This window comes from Spermophilus citellus (genome assembly GCF_964194105.1).
Source record: "Spermophilus citellus genome assembly, chromosome: 7".
NCBI lineage: Eukaryota > Metazoa > Chordata > Mammalia > Rodentia > Sciuridae > Spermophilus > Spermophilus citellus.
In genome coordinates, this window is record NC_138188.1 from 108,990,827 (window position 1) to 109,015,370 (window position 24,544).

At 43.3% G+C, this 24,544-nt stretch overlaps 1 protein-coding gene across 2 annotated transcripts in view; it reads right to left on the minus strand.

Annotated features, from left to right (window-relative positions):
- ITGB5 (integrin subunit beta 5) overlaps positions 1–24,544 on the minus strand; it is a 114,622-nt gene that overhangs the window by 70,529 nt on the left and 19,549 nt on the right. For both annotated transcript variants that reach the window (XM_081301261.1, XM_081301260.1), the window contains exons 3-5: positions 21,602–21,806; positions 12,465–12,714; positions 3,062–3,230 (exon numbers count right to left, since the gene is read on the minus strand). In XM_081301261.1, the coding sequence (XP_081157387.1) occupies positions 3,062–3,230; positions 12,465–12,714; positions 21,602–21,806 (624 nt within the window). The remainder of the gene's footprint in view (positions 1–3,061; positions 3,231–12,464; positions 12,715–21,601; positions 21,807–24,544) is intronic.

The following is a 24,544-nucleotide window of genomic DNA, read 5'->3' on the forward strand; positions in this document are numbered from 1 at the left end:
CCTCCTTTTTGCAAAGAACAGATTTTCAAGTAATATGCAGCAGGTCACACAGGTGGGATTTAAAATCAGTCATGTGGGCTGGGGATATAGCTCAGTTGGTAGAGTGCTTGCCTCGCAAGCACAAAGGCCCTGGGTTCAATCCTCACCACCACCAAAACATAAATTCAAAAAAATAAAAATAAAATCAGTCACGTAAACATTCTATAACCTTGTCCCACAAGTTGATAACCAACAGTCCATCCCAGAGAAACCAGGGTGAGAAGGAAACCAGAGGAGGAGCTTCCCGTGGCAGTGAGATAAAGCCTGTTATTGGCTCCATCTCCAAGGGCATAAAGTCAGGGGAAGCAGAGCATGCCCCGCTTGGAGCCCGGGGGACTGTCCAAGCAACTCCAGCCCTTAGGAGGCACCCAGTCAAGTGTAAGAGATTCCAGGCCTCCACCCTCTGTTACACACAGTTTGCAGGATTAAGTGGAAAGGCTTTCAATCTGGGCAAATGGAAAGAGCCAGAAAACTCAGTAAACAAAGCAAAGAATGCTTAGGACTTCAGAATGATATCTGAGATTTATTTCAAACAATAGGAGATAGGGAGGTTGTGAACACATATGAAACAAATTGGCTAAGGATGCATAGATTGTTCTCCCTACTTTTATGTTTTGAGATGTTCCATAATTTTAAAAAAAAAACATACATATTCATTGTGGAAACTTAGATAAATACAAAATTAAAAATTGCCAAGAACAAATAAAAACCACACATAATTCAACCACTTGAGACAATTGCTATTATACATTTTGGTCTATTTCCAATATTTTTCATATATTTCTCTTTGTTTTGTCTGCCAAACAGGATCATGCTGTCCATTCTGTTTTATAACTTGCTTTCCACCCCCGCCTTAGTTTGTCTTAGGTATTACTCAGTCATTAAATATTTTTAATATTATGATTATTACATAATCTTTTACCAAAAGGGAGACCATAGTCTATTTCCAATTTTTTTGCCACAATAAGCAAGGGTGCAGTAAACTATGGAAAATGGTATTTATTATAAATAGGTGACTTCAAATGAGAGAGAAATGGCTTGATGCGTGCCTAAATATAAACTGGCAGCACAAAGGAAAAGCAAAGGTGAAGACAGAAGCTGGTGGCTGCCACACTGCACAATTCTAAGCAATTATTAACTTTCCCTGTACTCCCTGTTGCCCAGGCCACGTGAAAACTGCAGGAGGTATAAGGCTGTTAACATGCTCATAAAGTACCTCCCAGTCAACAATAATTCACCAGGTTCGGACAACCTGCTAGAATCCTCTCTCATACTGACTATTGCAAGGGCTAGAATATTCCATTCATCTGGGATGGCACAGGAAAATTCTGCTGGCCCAAGGTGTACCCAATGGCTTTTCAAAGACCACTGTGGATCCAGCACTCGATGACACTGTTAATCTAGCAAAATTAATGGACATGGCTTATGCCTGTTATTGGGTTCATCCCCTATTCACCAAACCTTAGACAATTTCTTCCCCTGAAAAAAGAAAGTCCACACAATTCTCAAGATGGGGAGATGAGGAAGATCTATGTTTTCCCTGTTCCATTTGTTTCCTGCCAAGAAGTAGAATTTGGCTGAATGTCTGTGAAGACAAGGCCTCGTACAATCAATATCTGAATGCCTGTTAAAAAGTGGGAGATTGGGGCAGAAGGATTGCAAGTTCAAAGCCAGTCTCAGCAACTTAGTAAGGTCCTACGTATATTAGCAAGACCCTGTCTCTAACTAAAATGTAAAAAGTGGCTGGGGATGTGGCTCAGTGGTCAAGCACCCCTGGGTTCAATTCCTGGTACAGAAAACAAACATCAACTACGAAACTATTTTGTGATACGTTTTAAAGATTCAGAGCTGAACATATTCTAGTTGTGTTCCATCTGGCTTTCAGACTGCCAAAACACACCAGGGACTTCTGAACCAAACCATGTGTTTCTGGCCAGCAGCCATCCTGGATGGGAAGCCACTGCCACCGTCCGCTCCAGGAGGACTGCAGGGTGTGCTGCTTTCTTTCCCTTTTTTCCTTCCCCTTTTCAATCTCTATCATTTAGGGTTTATTATTTCAAAAAGGACAACTGTGGCTCTTTTCTCGTCCTTGTCAAGGACCGAGTGGAGAGAAAAAACGAGCATGTCACCCTGAACATGGTCTCTGAGCTCAGACATTTGGAAGTGGGCGACCAGGTGCTGATCAGTAAGTGAATGGCAGCTGCCACATGCAGCCTCTCTAAACTGGGTTCCCTTCCCAAACAGAAGAGTCCCCAACACCCACTATTGATGAACTTGCCTGGACTTGCAAGAAAGCATTACCAATTCCACATACTCTATGATGATCACTACAGAAAAATGCTCAGTGTGTGCACAAAATATCAAGGCATGTGCTGTGGTCATGAGCTCAAGAGACTTCTTTTTATCGTTTGTTGTTTTGGGGCTGTTTTGACAGTAGAAACTTATTTTAGGAATAAATTATTACCATTTATCTATTTTTCTGAGATTGAAACCGCTCAAAACATGAGTTCATTTCTGACCTATGTCCTCAACCTGGATTCACACATCATAGAGAAGCAGGAGAAACACAAATAAAGAGAAATGCAACCAGAGATGTTATACAATTCTCATTTTGGGCTGGATTCTCCAACAGGGCAGTCTTTAAGGTCTACCAAAATTGGGCCAGATAGCTCTATGAGCTTCTCTGTATAAGGGTTGTCATTTACTTTTTCCCTGGTAATAAGCAAAAAAAAAAAGCCAAATTCATAAACACAGAACAGCTATCTCCTGGCAAAGACAGTATCCCATTACATATGGCCACACCCTGACAGACACATACAGCCCAATCCGTCCCCAGCTCCAGCTGGCTTGACTGCTATAGATTTTCCCAAGGTGCCACAGAGCTCAGCCTCTGGTGAAAGAGTAGACAGGACCCACATGCCGGTGTGACTCACACTCTGCCACCTCCTGCAAGAAGTGCCATCACCAACTCTCTCTACCTTGTCTTCTTTGCACCAGGAAGGGACCAGAAAAGAGAAGTTACCTTGCAGACAGCTGCCTGGAGGACTGCATCAAAGCCTCCCTCCGGGGCATCTCGGTTGCGGGACACCCTCTGCTTCCGAACTTCCTCATTGAAGCTGTCGACTCTGTCAGTGAGAGGCAGCAGATGGCGGAACCCAAAGGAGGGGACGCAGTTTGGAAATAACTTGTAACTAGAGAGAAAGAAGAGAAGAGTCACTTTCCCAACATCACCACTAAATCTTAACCAAGTGTTCTGTGCCTTGGGAGACATCAGTAAATATTTATTCTGCACCTACCACATGCCCTGGGACAGGCATTGTGGAAAGAACAAAGATAAATTATACAAGCCCTACTCTCCAGACATCCAGCCCTAACCACAGGCAAGACAGCCTAAACCACACAAGTGAATGGTACGGACCAATGACTCAAAGGAGGTGGAGATTTTGCAGTCTTCCGTGGACAGAGGAGAACTTAGCATGGGCCTGGAAAGATGACCAGCAGCGTGGGCAAGGCAGACCACGTCCACCAAGGGCAACATAAGCAGAGTTCCTCTAGGAAACCAGGTTCTCATATCCACTGTGTTGCGGCTGTGTGACAAAAGGTGCCATCATCTCTATGACAACCCACTCAGTGACCACCTGGGTGTGCTGGTACAAACAAATGCTAAATGGAACAGGCATGAAAACATTCTATTTTTTTTTATTCATTTATAAACACTTCTCTGACAAACTAGCAGCTCTCCTAGATGCTGCAGAAATCACTAGGAAATTAAGCATCTTCAAAGGGGAAACTATATCTGGAAACTTGGAAGGGAGAAGAACTGCATGTCAACAGCGGGTTAATTTCAGGCTTTTCTCCTGAAATATTGGGCAATGTCCTCTTTAGTCTGCTGTGGAAACCTCAAGTAGCCCCATTCCTGGAGGAAGTTAGCTTTCAATGGCAGTCTAGGAGCTTCAATTTGATATAGCTAATGCAATAGGAAGAGAAGCCTGATTTTACAAATGGGTTCACCACATAAAGGGGAAGAAGGGAGAATGTGGCATCCAAAGAGAGGCACATGTGCAAAAGTCCTGTGGCAGAAAGGGCACAGAGGAAGGCTGGTGGCGCTACAAGTAGAGAGTAAGGGGTAAGGCACCCTGGCCCAGAAACACAGGGTCTGTGGACACATTAAAGGAAGTCTCAGTCTCTCTCTCTCTCTCTCTCTTTCTCTCTCTCTCTCTCTCTCTCTGAAAAAAAGATGAAAAATAAGCTCTAACAGAAAGGTCTGGGGGAAGGCTTTGGATTCGATCTAAGCCGTGCGCATGGGAAGGGAAACGGGCTTAGCGGCTGCCAGGCGGACTCTGACTTCGCTGCTGCCAAGGCAACCTCAGCAGGGCGGGTCTGGGCAGGTTCTCTCCTCTACAAAGAGGCAGCTGTTGGCTCTCTAAGTCCTCTTCAGGGAGACAGTCCCTGCTCCAACTGCCACCGTCACACCACCTTGGCGCAGAGCCCTCGCAGCAAGCCAGCTCTGGCAGGACAGAATCAACCCTCCTCCCTGGACCACGGTTCTCCTGCGCAGGCAGCAGCCAGGCCTCCCACCTGCCCTCCCTGGGTTCTCTTCCCTTCTCCCTCCCCAAATCTTCAAGAACACCTTGTGCTTAACAGGTCACGCTCTTTTTGACCCCATGCCTCAGGCCACCAGGACTCTTCATGACCTCTTCATTTTGTCAAAGGAGAGTCATGGAGATGACATTCCCTCTTAGAGAAGGTCCCAGGTGACCAATGGACAGGCTCAGAAGGAAGCCATGCATCCACAGTCTCACCGCTGTCTCTCTTCCTCCAAGTCCCTACTCCCCACTACGTGGTTCTAGCCCATGACTTAGGATCTCAGGCATGTGTCCATTGTCACAGTTTGTGGGAAGAAAAGAGAAAAACGGAATAACTGCAGTCAAATGAGAAAAATCAGGAAAACTGTGAGCCGTGCAGCTAGAGTTCAGCATTTTTTACATCTTCCCTGTCACTCCTGCAACCAGCAATGAGCAGAAACATTTTTTACTGTGTAGAATCACAGTTCAGTAATTAGGAACTAGGAAATATGTTTGCCAGAGAGAAGCCTGCATTGCAGAATATGTCTATAACCAAATCAGAGACACTTCTGAGGGGAAAGCAGCTTTGCCACACAGACCCTGGGAATATTTTCATTGTCACTGAAATAGGATGTCACCTGTGACTAGTTATCTGTTGTAACCTCTGGAATTGTGGTCTGAGTGGCCTGGAGATCTGTCTGTTTTGGGGTCTCCTGCTAGGAGACTATCTCACTGCCACTGTGTCTGTGCTATAGGATACCAGTTTAGGGTTATTTATAGGGAGTTACAAAATTAAAGGTTATTAATGAGGCCAGGCTCAGTGATACACACCTATAATCCTAGTGACTTGGGAGGCTAAGGGAGGAAGATCACAAGTTCAAGGCAAGTCTCAGAAACTCAGTGAGACCCTGTCTCAAAACAAAAAGGGCTGGGGATGTAGCTTAGTAGTAGAGCAATCCTAAGTTCAATCTTTAGTAACCCCCTCTCCCCCACAAAAAGGGGAAGGATGTATGTGTATATAAATAGCAAATCCAATTTGAAGACACTAGATCTAGGTAAAGCCAGAAAACAATATAATGTTTAGGACCAGAGTGTGGATTGATCTGATGTGGAAAGGATTGCCTATTACTCTAGACGTAGAGAATTTCTGGATAAAATACAGTTTTTAAAAATTTAAATAGATAGATAGCCAAAACTAGAAGCTTAGAATGTAAATCCCAGGCGTCAGAAATGAAGAAGGAACCATTCCACAGATGAATGGACTAAAGAGCATCAGGAAATGTGCGGGAAGGAGCTGGGATGTGTCAGGGCAGAACAGAGGCCCTGCAGGCTTGGAGTAGGCCTCTACCGAGCTGGTGACAAGCCCAGGCCTGCAGAGGCCAAACCCTGACACAGGGCTCTCTGCAAAGATAGAGCCAAGTGCCACGAGAGCTGCCACACACTAAACAAGCACAGGACATCTCCAGCCACCAGCCTGGGAAAGAGACAAGGAAGCTCACCTCCCACTCTAAGCCAGGACAAGAAGAACCCCAGGTCTGAGCAATCAGAATCCATGACTTTTAGGGCAAAGGAAGCCCCAGCTGAGAAATTAACAGGAAAACTAGTTCCACAGTGAATGCTGAAGGTTCCTGGCAGCAGCAAACCTCAAGCTGCTCTGTAGGGGGCCACACTCCAGGGCATGTGGTCCCCATGGAAAACAGCCTCCAAGATGAACTAAGGAAACAGAAACTCCAAGAGAAACAAACCATCAGGAAGGAATGTCAGCAAATCCAATGCACTGAAGGACCATAGTTCAAGAAATGGGGAGAACAAAATGATCTGAAATTCTTTACAAGAATATTTAAGATATTTAAAAAGAGGAAGAAATAGAAGCCAAAGGTTAGAAAAACAAAACAAAAAAATTAAATAGAAAAAAAAATAGAAGGCTTTAAGAAAAATTGTATAAAAAGGGCTGAGGCTGTGGCTCAGTAGTAGAGTGCTTGCCTGGTATGTTTGAGGCCCTGGGTTCAATCCTTGTACTGCCAAAAGAAAAAAAAAAAAAAATAGGAGCATCTGAAAAAGAACCAAATAAAAATTATAGTAGTTAAAAATATATATAGTCACTGATGTTCAAAAATGAAATTTTAGTGGGACTGGAGCTGTGGCTCAGTGGTAGAATGCTTGCCTAGGTTCAATTCTCAGCACCACATAAAAGTATAAAATAAAGATATTGTGTCATCTACAACTAAAAATATTTTTAAAAAACGAAATTTTGGTGTCTGGATTAAGCTGAAACTGAAGAACAAAAGTAAACTAGAAGAAATTTCCTATTGTGTAACTAAAAGAGAGGGAAGAGTAGAATTATGGGAGAAAAATTAAGAAACGTGAAATTTAGAGTGAGAAGCCTGCCACCTAACAGTGTCCAGATGAAAACAGAAAGAACATGAGAGAGGAAGCAGTCAGAGAAATAGGGTCAGAAATTTCAAGAATAAAGATGTGTGCTCAAATCGGGAGCGATGGTGCATGCCTATAATCCCTGCAGCTCGGGAGGCTGAGACAGGAGGATGGCAAGTTCAAACCCAACCTCAGCAAAAGCGAGGCACTGAGCAACTCAGTGATTCCCTGTCTCTAAATAAAATACAAAGTAGAGCTGAGGATGTGGCTCAGTGGTCAGTGCCCCTGAGTTCAATCCCCGGTACCAAAAAAAAAAAAGATGTGCTCTCAGAAGAAAAAAGCAGACCAAGCTACAAGTGGTGTAGATAAAAGCAAATCTAACTGGACACATGGGAGTGTATATCACTACAGAAGAAATTAAAAGTCACTAGAGAGAAACACAATGACTAGAAAAACAGCCATATCAGACTCGAAGAGGCCAGAAGAAGTGGGTATACCTTCAAGGTGTGATTTCTTGGGAGAAATACACAACGGGTAAGAAAAAATATAAATAATGAAGGATGAAATGTATTGGCTCACTTGCAAATGCTTCCATATGAGATGTATTTCAACAGCCTAAAAATAGAAAGAAGTGTTCAGAATTGGAAAGAACAAATCCTGTGTCAGGGAGCATCAAGTGACTCTTCCCAGTGAAACTGTTCCTATTATTCAAAATAGCAACTGGACAGTACTCCACTATGACACTTAAGTTACTCTGTGCCCTTTTTATTCCCATGGCAGCCCTTCTTACTCCAGATTTGGCATTTCTGGTACATTCTACAATGGGAAGGGATGAGTTCAGGATTTGGATCCCTTGGCAGAAACACCTGGAGCAGAGGAAGGAGGGACACACCTCAGGAACCCCCGAGTGTATGGCTTTCCTTCCTGAGATCCCCTGCACAGGTATCAAATCCCCTGACTTACCCAGCTGCCCCAAACTTCCTGGGGGCTGCCAATGCTGCCCCTACCACCCCAGGGGAGAAAATCCTAACTGAAGGTGCTGCTGGAGATTGGGGATAACCGTGCTTCTCCTCTCCCCATTAGCTGGAGGAAATGGATGGTCAGAGAAGGATGCCAAGCAAAGGTCTCCCTAGCTCAAGCACGGAATGCAAACAGCACCAAGACGAGAGCATGGGTGTGGACTGCGGCACAGACCCAACGTTCCCAGACCTCCTCGTTTTCCAAGAAAATCCAGCAATCCTAGTTATTCTTGGCCATATCTTGTGTTTTAAATGTTGGTAACTATCAATTGGTATAGAATAGAAGACACAGAGACAAACCCACACATCAAGGTCACCTGATCCTTGATGAAGGTGCCAAAAACATAATTAGAGAAAAGATAAACTCTTGAACAAATGGTATGGGGAAAACTGGTTATATCATAGGTAGAAGGATGAAACTAGACCCTTATCTCTCACCCTGCACAAAAATCAACTCACAATGAATTAAAGACCTAGGAATTAGATGAGAAACTATGCAACTCCTAGAAGAAAACTTAGGGTCAACACTCCAGCCTATAGGCACAGGCAACGATTTTCTTAATGGGACCACTAAACCTCAGGAAGTAATGCCAAGAGTTAATAAATGGGATGGAGTCAAATTAAAAAGCTTTTACACAGCAAAGGAAACAATTAGGAATGTGAAGAGAGAACATACAGAATGGCATATCTTTGCTAGCTACTCTTCTGACAGAGGATTGATATTCAGAATATATAAAGAACTCAAAAAAACTTACCACCAAAAAAGATCAAATAACCCAATTAATAAGTGGGCAAATGAATTAAATAGACACTTCTCAAAAGAAGAACTACAAATAGTCAACAAATATATGAAAAAATGTTCAACATCATTAGCAATTAGGGAAATGTAAATCAAAACGACACTGAGATTTTATCTCTCACCAGTCAAAATGGAAGCCGTCAAGAATACAAATAATAATAAATGCTGGAGAGGATGTGGAGAAAAAGGAACACTTCTACAATGTAAGTGAGACTGTAAATTAGTATGACTATGGAAAACAGTATGAGGTTCCTCAAAAAACTTGGCATAGGACCACTGTAAGACCCAGCTATACCACTCCTCAGAATTTATCCTAAAGAATTAAAATCATCATACTATAGAGATATATGCAATGTCCGTGTTTATAGAAGCACAATTCACCACTGACAAACTATGGAACCAGCCACCTAAGTGTCCATCAACAGATGAATAGATAAAGAAAATGTGGTATGAATACATGATGGGAGTTTTATTTATCCATAAAGAAAAATGAAATCATGTCATTTGCAGAAAAATGGATAGAACTAGAGACTATTATGTTAAGTGAAACTCAGAAGGTCAAGGGTCATATGTTTTCTCTCATTGGGAAACTAGAGAGGAAAATGGGAAAGAAAGGGGGGAAGTTCAGGGATCTCATGAAAATCAAAGCGAGATCAATAGAGGAAAGTGACCCTGAGGTGGGTGACCGGGAAGGAGATAAGTGTTGGGAAGTGATATTGGCCAAATTACATTGTTATATTGTGTGCATATACAAATATGTAACAAAAAAATCCCATCATATGTACAACTATGATGCACCCATTTAAAAAAATGTGGAAAGGGGGGGGGGAAGTAAAGGCTAGCTGAAAAAGAAAAAAAAATTCTGGTAACTTATTTGCAGTGCTGTTAAAACTGAAAAGCAAACAAAAGCCACATACAGACTGGATCAGGCACAGGGACAGCCAGATTACCTGCCCTGGTTTGTGCTATTCTCCCTAAGCAGTGGCAAGGATATTTGAAGAAGCAGGATGCTGCACAGCCTGGATCTGGGGAGGGAAATCTCAGCCCAGTGACGCCCCACCCTCCTACTACTCAGCTCAGAGGACAGAGATTTCTGTCACAGAGAACTGATGCTTCCTTCGAAACTCCCATTTTTCACTGGATTTCCTGTCTTACAAGCAGCTTTTCAGTGTGCCTTGTACTCATAGCCGGTCAAGAATCTCACTGTCTGCGACTGGTTCTGCCTTGGAGGGCTTAGAGAGCGAGCTCTGAATAAGCAATGCGGAAAGCCTGGAGTATTCAAATGATGAGTGCCCATGGCCAGTCCTTGATCCTCTGCCAGCTTCTAATCCAGCATCTCAGTTAGTGAGACACACCCTGTCTGGAGATGGGGCATAGGCAGGGCAGGGAAGGAAAGGAGCAGATGGGATCACGGGTTCAAATGATTTGAAAAAAAGTTTTGGGTATGATGCTGCTCACTGCTCCTGGTAAGCAGGAAATCTCCAACAGGACATTTGGCACGGGGACTGGCTGATAAGGGCCTTGGAGACGGCACCTAAGAATGCCAGTGGCCCCTATGGCCTAGAGGAAGCAAAACCAATAAATGATGACACCTAGCGCTCTTTGTGAAGGAACTTAAGAGTCTATTTGGGGCTGGGGATGTGGCTCAAGCGATAGCGCGCTCGCCTGGCATGCGTGCGGCCCGGGTTCGATCCTCAGCACCACATACCAACAAAGATGTTGTGTTCGCCGAGAACTAAAAAATAAATATTAAAAACTCTCTCTCTCTCTCTCTCTCCCTCTCTCTCCTTTAAAAAAAAAAAAGAGTCTATTTGTCCTTAAAACTTTTTATTATCTCATTGTTTTTCCACCATTATGTCACTTCTCAACCCCTGGAGAAGATCTGAAGAGGCTTCTAGGAGAGTAAACAACAGGACCAGGAAGTATTCGCTGGAGCACAGGCCACCAGCACATTGTCACCTCACCCAACCACCCAACCCAACTCAGACCTGGGAGCTGTTGAGCTGCCAAAGATGACCTGGAGGGAAAGGCAGCCCAGGGGCTTAAAAACCGCTCTCTTCCCCTGGGTGGCTGCAGGAGACCAAGAATTGAAAGTGACGTCACAAGATGGAAGGAGGCTAGATCCCTGAGTCACGGCTTGAAGGAGAGCTGCCAAGGAAAACAGCTCAGTACTCATTAGAATTTGTTCAAGTAAGAAAAAGCTGGATTGTGGGGAGGCATGGAGATCTGGGGGTTGCTTGTTACTGCAGCTCAGGTAGCCCCTAAGTTTAGTGTTGGGTGACTTTGAAAGTCTCTGGGTTGTAGGGTGACATGCATGGGGAAAACAGGCTTTATGTTAATGAGAATGCAGAGTCTGAAAGTAGTCTGTCTGGATTCACACCCCAGGTCAGCTCCTTACTACCTGTGCACTCTTAAATTATTTGCTTTCTTAAGCCTCACTTTTCCCATCTTTAAAATCTGGCTTACATCTACCTTAGAAGCCTGAAAAGGCTGTTTTGATACAAATGAAAGAATCCATCTGAAGTGTTTAGTATGGTGCCTGACACTAACTGAGAACCTAGCTATTCCTTAGCTAGTGACTACTTTGGGACCTTATAATCCAAAACATCACTGAAGTTGAAAATGTAGAGATGAGGCAAGAAAAAGGTGTTATCTACCACTTGTATGAAGTCACATTGCATAATGTTGTATTTAAAGGGATACTTGAAAGACTAGAAAAGAAAGAAACCAACCTAACAGAGGTTTTGTCAGGGGCACTGAAGACTGTGATTCCCCAACACACACCTACACATGAAAACCCCATGCAGAGACCAACCTTGAGGCCCATTTTCTCTTATTCTTCGGCATGCAGCTGAACAAGCATCCCATCCTTACTAGAATTCAGTTGTGTCTAATAGAATGTGGGAACAGGAGTGGGAAGGGCACTTCAGACCAGGCTCATCTAATCCCGCTATGCCTGATCCTCCAGGTAGGATGTCCTGGAATCCATACACAGAAGATGGAAGGACACAGGGCCCCCGAGTCACTGATCAGGAGACCCTATTGGGCTTAGATAACCAAGAAACAAACTCTTAGAAAGTTTGAGCTATTGTACACTTTTGAATTTTATTTTCAGCATTAACATTCAGAAATTTCTGTTCTCTAATAATTCATCAAATATTCTTTAATTCAGGTATTGAGTTACATTAAAAAAAAGTTCATACCTTTAAAACATAAGGTTTTTATTCAGCTTTGTCAAGGTAAGTTAGAGTTACTTACATAAATAATAGGGACAATTCTGAATTCATTTATTCAAATATCTTTATTTTATTTTTTTAATGTGGTGCTGAGGATTGAAACCAGGGCCTCACACATTCTAGGTGAATGCTCTACCACTGAGCCAAAACCCCAGCCCTCAACCTGGGTCCTTGACTCCCTGAGAATATTTTCTAAATTCTATTAATGTAAGAAAATGGTGCTGAGTGAGGCAGGCTAGAAAATTAATGAGTTGTGAACCTTGTAACAGTTCACTTCTTCATATGTAGGGCAAGGACACAACTTGGTCATCATTAATTGGATGAAATGCCTAAGCCTAGTCAATGCTCCTAAACATCCTTCCTTGGGGGTAAGTTTTCTTCTACTCCATCCCCCTCCTCCCCAGTACCTGACAGTAGAGCAGCGGCCACTCACCCAATGCATGGATTGGTCTGGTATCTCGGTGCCGTGTAGGAGAAAGGAGAGATGTCCTTGTCAACAAAAGACCCAAAGCCCAACCGGAAGTTGCTGGTGAGCTTTCTCATCTCCTCAGCGAGCTTGGTGCCCAGGCTTCGGATGTTGTCCAAATCATCCTTCATGGACAGGGAGAGGTCCATCAGGTAGTACAAGTCCACAGGATAGTCCTCCACCTGGCGAACCTGCAGCTGGAAGGTGGTCTGGTCACCTGTGCCAACAGAGAGGCCACACACCTTAGAGGCCACCCTACTTGCTGGGGGCTTTCAAAGCTGCTCCACCTCTTGCTTTTTTTTTTTTTTTTTTTTTTTTTTTTTTAGTGATGGTGTACCTCCCAGAAGAAAGATTTTTCTTAGAAGTAAAATGCTTGCAGGGAATATGGTGCCTCAGGTAAAGACCCTGATTCTCTTCCCCAAACGCCTGAACCAGCAGCGTCTCTCATGAAGCTCTTCAACAGCCAGACTCCCTAGTGGTATTCTATTTTCTCAGCCAAAGACCCTTAGATAACTGGCAGACAGTGAGCCAGACGATTCCATGGACACAAACAGGGTGGAGAGGAGCCCACCAACCACGATCCCCTCCAGAGAAGGAGCCAGCCCAGATGGGAAGGAGGTGTCAGAAAACAGGGAAGGAATTAACAAGAGGAGTGGACACGAGTGAGAACCAGGTGGGGAAGATAGAGACACACAAGTCACGGAGGGCGGGCAACAAAGACAGCTACTTAAAATACCCCAAAGGGCAAAAGTATCTGGGCCTGTGCCACGTCACCAGTCTCTATTTCCCCAGCCATTCACCAGACAAGAGTGCTCAGTTCTTCCACATATTTGACATTTGGGGACATCACAGACCCAACTCATTATCCGAAATCACATATATAATTACAGAAAGATGGATTCCAAATTTCAGTTTCATTAAAAAGAAGAAGAAACAAAAAGAGAAGAAAATAAAAGAATAACTACCAAAAACAACAGAAAGGAAAAAAAAAAGACACCACTAGATTTGTTGACCAGTTATAAGAAAGAGAAAATGATTTTTGGCTCTATGATAAGAGAGCTCACAGAAAAGGGGAATTAATTCACAGAAAAAGATCAAGGAGAAGAGCCAATGTCTGAGTGTGTCCTTTGCTACCTCACTGTCCAGGATTTAGAGACAGACCCAAGTCAGGGTAATTATCAGAAGACCAAAGATAATGATCCTTATATCATTTCATAATCTCCTAAAGCATACCACTTAGAACCAACTTCAAGATTCAATTCATACCAGGTAACTCAACCTGCTTTGGGCTTATTAGCCTTTCAGGAACACTAAGACATGCTCTGTTTATCCCAAAGCCGAACTGTCCATGCACAATTCAAATTTGGGTATATTCTTCACATGCACCAGCCAAGGTAGCCTTGCTTGTGCCCACAGAGTCTACATAGATTAACTGCAGCCACATCCAAAGAAGCCAATCTTTCACCTCTAGCTGATAGCCAACAAGCCAAAGCCTCCCTGCACCTGCAGGACCGAAACCCCATCCAATATGCTACCTCTCCTCCCACCGCATACAAGGCATGTTTCATGAGCTAAACCAGGAAGAATCCAGTGATCAAAAGATTTCAGTTCAAGTTTCACTTCTGTCCCTCGACTAGAGGTACAATCTGAGCCTTGATTTCCTTAAATATGAAGTAGAAATAACAACCACAAAGCTCACGGCACTGACTGAGGCTGTGAGGCAGTGATGTGGGAGAGAAAAGTCCTATAGCAACAAAGCTTTCCATAAATGAAGAATGATTATTATAATTACTATTTGCAGCCAAAATGGCAGCTCCACGCCTGCTTCCTGATATGTTTTTTCCATGCACTGTTATAGCTACCTCAGGACTGATGTAGTCTGCATTGCCTGTTGGTATGAGTCTATTTTTAAAAAAGCATCCGTCTGACTCAAACAGAAGAAATGTTTGAGATTTCTTCCAGAATGAATTCCGGACTGCTGCAGTATGTCTCTGGCTCCCATCAGGCAGACAGAGCAGGTCCCTGCATGGGGGCTCTTGGATGCCACCCCACAGAGGGAATGAAGAGGGAGGAACTGGGGGAAGGGACACCCTCATTAGCCTTTGCCTGGGCAGATGAACCCCAAGTGGACAGAGCCTGCAATCAGATCCCCTCCATCCAATTCCATCTCCTCTTGGCAGGCTCTCCCACATTTTCATTCACTTGTCTACCTTCTCCCCAACTTTTTTTCTTCTTTTTTTAAATCTAGAACCTACTTCTACCTTTTTGCAGATTATGAATAATTAAGACAGGTGATTTAAGACCAGTAAATGGGGAATTATCTTAGATTCAAGGAGGCACCCATAGACATCACCCTAGGAGTGTCACTAGGCTTGGAAACAACAAACCTGGGTTCCATCCAAACCTGGTCATCAAGGATCTGGGGACCTCAGTTCCTTCTAACGTGCCACTCCACTTCCGCTTAGTGAAGCGGGGAGGATATGAACTATCCTGGGGATTCAAAGGGACAATGTATATAAATACCACACAAATGCTCCTACACAAGGAAATCTTTGACCTCAATTTCCCAAAAGGTCAATTACTGAAACAATTTCCTATGGGAATGAAAAAGAGAGAGAATTCTGCCAGAAACTGAGTTTGAATGGCTACAGCCAATGGGCCTATAAATTTAACTCCAATTTTTCCAGACATAAAGGCAAAGACAGAAACAAGATGTGATATTTATAGGTTCCAAACTCTGCTAAGAAGATTATCTATTAGTGAGAAATTTCTTGGCATTAAATTCTAAGATAAATTGATCACTAAGAAAACACACACAAACACACACCCCTTCTCAAAGAGGGGCTATAAATATTAAAAAGGATCATTTCTCCTGGTTTTCTAAAAAGAAAGAGATGTAAGAAAGAGGGAATGCCATTCATATTTGGAATGAAGTTTTATCGCCACCTCTACTATGCTTGATCTTAAATACCACAAATACCTGAATAGGCTTTGGTAACGATGGAATGTTCTGCCAAGAGATTTTGGAGGGATGGACGTTCCTGCTCATACTCTTGGCTTGGGTGTCAAGCTTCTATCGCACCAAAGTCCCAGCAGGAGAGGCCTTCAGCCAAAGGCGAGTCTGTCACCAGTGGTGAAGGGCACTCTCTGCTGGGAGGTCTGGGGCACATTTCCCACCCAGAACCACACAGGCTTAGACACAGTCTGCCCTTCCGCCTCTCCTCCTTCATGCTTCTCCCCAGCACTGCGTGAGGTTAAAGTGGCTCCCTCCACATACCCAGCAGGGGGAGAAGTGCTTCTCACCTTCCCTGGCAGTACCCGACTCTGGTGACACCACCCCGAGGCCACATGCCCAGATCTGTCATCCCTTACTGTCCCTCTCCTCATAGGATCCCTTCAGGCTTAGACCCCTTCTCTTTCAGGTTGTTCCATATACCCCTTTCCTGGGGACCAGTGGCGGGATCAGAGAGACAGGTAAAGAAAACTCCAAAGAAAAGCTGGTCTCCAGGCACCTGTGAGGATGAAAGTGCTCTTCCAAGTGGCCCCTCACGGCCTTCTGGGTTTTCCTGCTCCCAAAGCACCCAGCTCCAGCTATATTCTGCACAGAATTCCTTTCACGTCTCCATTCCTAAGTACAGGCTCTCCTGCTGCAATCAAGTATCAGCTAGTAATCCACCCCAAACAAGTCTTTTAACACTTTCTTCTTTCAGCTCTTCCTTCAATAGAAAGTGAGACATTTGATTTTTCCTTAGGAATATGTCTCCGTTGACAAACATTTCTAGAGAGTGAATTAAGAATTCCAGCAAGAACTTTTAAGATTCATTGTTCTTCATGTGTGAAGACAAAATGGTATCTCAGCAAAGATTCTTGCCATCCCCAAATAAATGTGAGTGGCTTTAGATTGCCTAGAATTACCCTTCTATGCTAGAAACTGAAACAGGGAAACATAAAATCACCTACATGGAAACAGGATTACAGATGAACACAGAATTAGGGCCCTAGTGCACACCTTATGCCTATGGCTCTTCTGTTCATTATAGCAAAAGGTAAATAAATTGTATCCAGACCTAGATCCAAAGAATTATCTCCCTGGTCTAGAACAAGGCTGCTGGGATGCACAGTATCCCACTTGCTACCTCAAAATCCTGACTCCTGATAGATGGAATCTTGGAACAAGTCATGGTGGCCTCCACAGCGCCCGGCTCCAAGCAGAGGCTCTGTAGTTCCAATTTCCTTAGAATAGCCCCTTGTCCACCCACCATCAAAAGTCCTTCACCCTTTTAAGTATGTACAATGTTAGTCCAGGGGCAATATCTATGTCAGTAACTGGCCCCTTCAAAATGGAACTCAAGGGCTGGGGTGTAGCTCAGGGGTGGATCACTTGCCTGGCACGTGTGGGGCATGGGGTTTGATCCCTACCAACACAAAACAGAACAGAACCTGGAAGGAGAGGGGAGAAAAACCCATAAATAAGGGCTGGCAGGAAAACAGCCACCACCACCTGCAGCTTAGTTGACACGATTGTACCAATAGCAATTCCCTGGTTTTGATAACATACTCCTGTTAGGTCAAATGTTATCACTGGGGACAAATAAGAAGGAGACATGGGAAATACAATTATTGTTTTTGCAACTTCTTGTGAGTCTAAAATTATTTAAAAATAAAAAGTTTAAAATGCACACATACAAAAGCTAATGCTCAAAGTCGTAATTTAAGAGCCTAAAGGGTTGAGATGAATAATGACTTTAAAAAATCCATTTCCAACTATCCTAGAGTTTCAAAACCACCTCTAGCTTTTGACCATCCAAATAAGATTTACTTTAAAGTTTATGTCTTCTTAAGAGTTTTATGTCCTTTGTTAGGGATTTTTTACAAAGTTCTTATCCTGACATATTATTTCTAGTAATGAAATAAAATGGAAAACATGATCCTGTGTTTATACAAAATCCTGCTTGAAGTTTGGCAGTTCTTCAAAAAAATTTAAACATAGGATTACCATATGATCCAGCAATTCCATTCCTAGCTATATACCCAAGATAACTGAAAACATATGTCCCCATAAAAACCTATACTTGAATGTACATAACTGCCCAAAATGGAAACAGCCTAAAATGTTCTTCAGCTAAAAATGTGGTATTAACTACATGTACACAATGGAATATTATTTGACCATAAAAAGGGATAATGTATATTCTACAACATGAATAAATGGCTACTTGCTATATGACTAAAAGGAAATACCTAGCATAGGCAAAAATCAGAGAGATGGAAAGTGGATTAGTGGTCACGTGGGACTGGATGAGGAGGGGAGAGGGTAGGATAAGGAGTAACTATTAATTGGTACTGGGTGTATTACTGGGGTAATGAAAATGTTCTGGAATTAGACAGTGGTGATGGTTATGCAACCTTGCAACTAAGAATCACTGAACTGCACACTTTAGAATTGTGATTGTTTGATATATGAATATTAATTCAATTAAAAAAATTTAAATGTGTTGTTTAAAAAAAGAAATTTTTATTTTTCTTTCTCATTTTCTCCTTTATTTATCCCAGAACTAAAGCTTGGCCTTCATGAAGCATCTTTCATGTCATGCTGAGACCTGTCTTGTACAGCTGGCAAAGGGTTTCACATTTCACTCAAAAAATACTTATGAGGGGCAGAGCAGAGAGCAGGGGAAAAGACAGGACAACATTTTCAAAAGTATAGAGAAAAACCAATCCCTACCTATCTGAAGAATCCCTCAGACTCGGGGGAATGTTCCTGAGATCAGTATGCACTTGGCAAACAGAAAATTTTGCTAACTGCAACATATCATTCCCATTTTCCCTAATAAATGGGGTTTACTTTACTCTTCTTTATAAATATTAAGGTTATATCTTCAAAAACTAAGAGACACTATTGGTTTCCAGTATTTCTATATTTAGAACACATTCACAATGGTTCTAGAACTTTAGGGATTCATCTTTTTGTCGGATCTCTCCCTGATCTTCCTCTGTACAGACTGAAACATTCTCTTGGTTTGGTGTGTCTTCCTGGGGCAGCCAACCCCCTCTGTCACCTCACACCCTCAGCCCTGGGCCCTCCAGGGATAACCTTCTACAAGACTGACCTTCACACAGCACCTGCATTTTGTATAAACACAGGATCATGTTTTCCTTTTCATTTCCAACACTGGAAACAATATCAGAATGCTAAGCAAGAGAAGTGACTATACCCAGTAAGACTGATTTCTTTTTTCTTTAGTTGAGCATACATTGGCAAATGGCATAAACTTGCTATTGCTCAAATAGCTTCTCTGACTCCTCCATGGGGCTGTTTTCAAAGCCAGCTGGTCAGTTGAGCCAGTCTCTCTCCTTACAGTTGCACTTTAATTTTAATTTTTAAAATGGGAATCATTAAAACTGTAGCATCTTTGGCTTTGTGTGGCATCCAACTCTTTCCTTAACTAAATCTACCCTAAGAAATAAGGATTTGCTGCCACTGAGGGTATTTCTTGGAGAGAACCCCACAGGTTCTGAGAGCTATTCTAGACGCCAAGCTTCAAAAGCACAAGTTAGAAGCCACCCAGGATGTTGACGCTGAAACTACAAATCCTTTAGGAAGTATGACTTTTGGTCCTTATCTTCAAAGATTATTGAATGAAAATAGCACAAGATTACAAATACATTCTAACTATAGGTATACAAAAATATGAACACAGGTAAATAAAGACAGAGGGTATAGTAAAAGTACAAATAATAATGTGTTAAAATGGATGATTTTTCTAGAATTTCTTTTAAATTACTGTTATACTATTATTCTGATGAAAAGAAAGATACAGCATTCACATTCGTGGATATCCATTCCTATACTACACCATGTTCTAATATCCCAATAGTCCACAGCAAGCCCTACAGCCCCTGCTCAGTTAGAACCCTCCACCCTGAGCCTGTGTGCATGTGAGTTCTTTTCCCCAGGGTACATCACTCCACATTGGGACTCAGCTGACTCTGCTCTCACCCACTCAGTGCTGTGAGGACTCCTTCCTCTCCTCTTTCATCCTAGTATCCCACCACACAAACAGCTGAGTGCCACTTACAGCGAGAAGATTTTCAAAACTCCCAACTTCAGTTAATCCTACCCCTGATCTCTAGGCAGGCAATCCCGTAGTTTGGGCATCCCTGTTCAAACCTACATCTAGCCCTTTGGTCATTATCCTTTGAAAATAATATTTTAACTTTTTAAGTTCCTTTAAGACAAAAAAGTCTCATTTAAGCCTCTGAACATGCCAGTCGGGGTCTAGACAAAGACCCTGAAATGCTGAGGGGAGGAACAACCTGCTGTTATGGTTTGGATGTGAGGTGTCCCCCAAAAGCTCACGTGTGAGACAATGCAAGAAGGTTCAGAGGAGAAACGATTGGGTTGTGAGAGTTAACCCAATCAGTGAATTAATCCCCTGATAGGGATTCACTGAGTGGTAACTGAAGGGGTAGAGTATGGCCTGTATGAAGTGTGAATGGGAGCATGACTTTGGGGTGTATATTTGTATCTGGCAAGTGGAGACCTCTCTGCTTCCTGATCACCACGTGAGCCACTTCCCTCTCACACACTCTTCTGCCATGATGTTCAGCCTCACCTGGAGCCCCAGAAAATAGAGCCAGCTGTCTATGGACTGAGACCTCTAAAACCATAAGCCTTTATATAAACCTTTCCTCCTCTACGGATGTTCGGAGGGTTGGACATTCCTGCTCATACTCCTGGCTTGGCTGCCAAGCTTCTAGCTCACCAAAGACCCAGCAGGAGAGGCCTTCAGCCAAAGGCGAGTCTGTCACCAATGGTGAAGTGTACTGTCTTTCAGTCACAGCAGTGAAAAAGCTGACTAAAACACCTGCCCAGGGCCTGTGAGCTAGGGATAGAGCCAGAGCTGGAGCCCAGGACAGCTAAACAGATCCATCCCACTGTTCCAAGCTGCCCTGAAGCCTAAAACTTCACCTAGAAATAGTTATTGCCAGTGGTTTTCTAGACAACAGGATAGATGAAATGTCCAAAAGCAAGGGAATTTGGAAAAATTCTGCCCCTGTCCAACAACGTGACACTTTCCAGTTTAGCCACATGAACATCTACCCTTTCACACCACAAGGGTTCTAAAATGCAGAACGTGAAATGAGGGCAGAGGCGAAGTAGAAATAACCACGGGCTTGTAGTCACAAAGGCCTGGCACTGAATCAGATTGGCCATTTCCTGAGAGACCTCAGCAGCTTACTTCCTCATGGGCACAATGGCAGGTCAAGTATTTAGCACATGGTGGCTATGCCAAAACTGTTAGTTTCCTTCTATGACCATCGACTGTAGGGCTCGCAGGGGATCTGGGGTCCTAGAACAAAATATCGCTCAAAATTTGTCCTTTTAGAATGCCACTGACTCAAGTGGAATTTGCTGACAGGAGAAAGTAGCACTTTTTTCCTAGAAGTAGCACTTTCCCTGAGCAACCTACCCGAACTAGGGAGTAAATCCACCAGCCCCAGAAAAAAACAATAGCACTATTCACAAGAGCCTGAAGGTGGAAACAGCCCCAATGTCCATTCACAGATGAACGGATAAACAAAATGTGGACTATCCACACAATGGAATGTCATTCAGTCTTCAAGAGGAAGGAAATTCTGCCACATGCCATGACATGGATGAACCCTGAAAACACACTGGGTAACAGCAAAGGACAAACACGTGGTTCCACCTATAGGAGGGACCTAACACAGTCGAATCCACAGAGACAGAAAGGAGATACAGGTTAGCCCTTGGGAAGGAGGAGCTACTGTCTGATGGGTACACGATTTCTGTTAGGGATGATGAAAAGTTCTGGAAATAAACAGTGGTGATGTCCCCATATGGTGAACTGAACTATACACTTAAAAATGGTTAAGATGGTAGATCTTATGTTATATATTCCACCACATTTTTTTTTTAAATAGGAAAGATATCCCATTCATCCAAAAGGGCCTTGTTCTCTGCTTCCTGGGGTCTAAGCCTCACCTCCCTCTTCCTCATTTCCCCACGTCAACATGTCCCACGTCTCCTGTGGGCTTTCCTCAGCCCTGGCATCCAGCCCGTCCTGAGGGCAACTCACCAGGCCGGAGGCTCACAGCAATCTCCTGTGGCGCCATCTGAATGACATCAGAGCCTGCAGCACTGGAGCCCTCGCTGCTGAGAGGCAGGTTCCGCAGGACACGGGCGCTGCTGGCCGGGCTCTCGATCTCACCTCCGCAGCCATTTCGGATGAGATTTGCCCTCAAGTCACACCGGGAGGTGACTGACCTTGGGCTGCCAAAGTCCTAGGTGGGGAAATAGAGGCAAATATAGGAGGTGGTCAGGGCAAATCTCCAGAACATCTTGGGGCCTGCTGGCCTTCAGCCTTCTACATTCCATTTTCATTGTCTGAAAATGGAGACAATAGTAATCTTGTGTGTGTGTGTGTCTGTGTGTGTGTGTGTGTGTCTGTGTGTACACCAGGGATGGAACCCAGGAGCACTTAACCACTGAGCCACATCCCCAGTCCCTTTTATTTTTTATTTTGAGACAGGGTCTTGCCAAGTTGTTTAGGGCCTTGCTCCAACTGAGGTGTTGGATATGAAAGCATTTTGTCAACTCCAAATGCATAATAAAAATGGTTTCATTGTTATTTTAATGATTAAAATGTTCCTGTCGACCTGATTAGCAAGGAAAAGAAACTGAACCCGTCACAGGGTATATAGATAAAATTCTTTTTAAAAGATACACAGAGTGAGGGATTGATTCCAGGACCCATTCACAGATACCAAAATCTATGGATGCTCAACTTCCTTATGTAAAATGGCGTAGTGTTTGCATATAATCTATGTATGTTCTACCATTACTTTCTAAAGTCACTCCTAGATGATTTATGACACCTAATATAATGTAAATGCTACATAAATAGTTGTTATACTGTAATACTGTACTGTTTAGGGGATAGTGACAAGAAGATAATTCTGGATGTGTTTAGTACAGATGCAACCTTAAAAAAATAGCATTTTCCACTTGCAAAGAAAAAAAAAAAGACACACAGATGGAGGAGAAGTCCTTGCTCAGGTATTCACAAGTGAACTTTTGCTGGGCCCACACCTGTAATCCTAGTTACCCAGGATGCTGAGACAGGAAGATGCCAAATTCAAGGCCAGCCTGGCCAAATTAGCAAGACTTTGTCTCAAAATAAAAAATAAAAAAGGGCTGAGGCTGTAGCAAAGTGGTAGGGCACTTGTTTAGCGTGCAGGAGGCCCTGGTTTCAACCCCCAAGGTCTCAATAGAAAAAGAAAAGTGAATATTTGAGCTTCTCACACCTCAACTTTGTGGGCACTGGATATTACACAGCCATTCTCCAGAACAACAGAGCAGTGTGCAGGGAATGAAGACCCAGCAGTCTAATCCTAGAAGTTTATCATAAGAAAATAATGGGAATAAGGGGGAAGGTCTATAAGAAGACGTATATTGCAGTATCATTTATAATACCATGAACTTATAAACCTGGAAACTTAAATTGCCTAAACCTAAGAAAAATATGGCCCTTCAATAGTCATGACAAATAATTGTGAAGATCCAGCAGAAATTTCAAAATGTTGACAATAAGGGGGGGGGGGACAGAAAACAGAATTGAATCTGCAGTAGAATTTGAAAGAAAAATGTTAAATGAGATGTTACTTCAGAGGGACCAACATATTTTTGTTTTTATCTTTATCATTGTTGGTATAACAAAGATCTTTTATGTCCTTAAGTTAGATTTGGGAGAAAGCGGTACCTCGGAATGAATTGGGGCAACAGAAGTCTGAGGCATTCATTTTAAAATGAAATAATACACTTTGTTATAAAATCTGGCACCTGTAAGTGTGGATCATTTTCAGGGAAAGGGTTTTTTAATGACAAAGCAAGCCTAGGTTCCTCTCCGAACAAGGCCTGTCACTGATGGATATAAAAAATACATCTGCTCCTCCAACTGGCGGGAGGCCAGCTCTATGTCCCACAACCTGGGATCGGCTGGAGGAGCTAGGACACTGATCTCTTTCCCTCCCTCTGTAACACTTTGTCACAAAGCCTCAGATGAGTCAGTGTCCCTAGACGGCTGTGTGAGAAGCCAGACTGCTGGCAGAAGCACAGAAATCAGAGGGTCACACCCTTCACCAAGGTCTGGCTCCCCAGGACTAATCAATTTCCTCATTTGCAAAATTCAAGAACAAAAAGTCAATAAGGTTTGCAGTATTTTAAATAAGTAGAACCAGATGTATTGTCCTGGGCCTGCATGGTAGCTTTTGTTTCTTTGTTTTCTGGATTCTTAAAATAATTGAATGATTTTTCATAGGGGTATTGATCCCCTGGGGATCTGGCCTGTCAACAACCTCAGGGAATACACTCATACAGTGTGGCTCCACATTTTGTGGAACAAAGGTGGGGGGGTGGAATTATTATTCTGGGCCTGTATTTCAAACCTAGGGTTTCCAAACTGGGTTCCAGGTAGTCAAGCTTGGCTCTAAAGCAGCAGTTCTAATGAAGCAATGAGGAAAACACAGGGATTGGGGGAAGAGAGTGAACTTTTTAAAGACCCACAAGGATTGGTCTGCTGTTCTGAGCTGTCTGAAGCAGAGATCTAATTATGTGCCCAGAGTTTGAAGGGCTCAGGGCTCACCTGCCCAGAGCTTACTCAGAGAATTTCTGAACTTCCTGCTGGCTCCTCCAGCTCTAAAAAGCTGCAGTGCTTGGCCCCATTCTGATTATCAAGGTGCACCTGTGTTGATCAGTCTTGGACCCTACCACCAGCTCAGCCATGAAAGCAACTTTGTCTCCACCCCCCCACCCCCCCAATGATGGGAACCCAACACCTCCTGTTGATCTGGACCAGCTTACACTCTGGAATAGACTTAGTCTATTGGTCTTGAGCCGGATAGGTCACAGAGCCAACCTGCTTCACCAACAGCCTCAGCCATTCACTTGGGTTGGTCATCCTGACCATCCCTGACTGCCTGGGTACTTGAACTAGTGGCAAACCTCATCTGAGCTTCCCAGA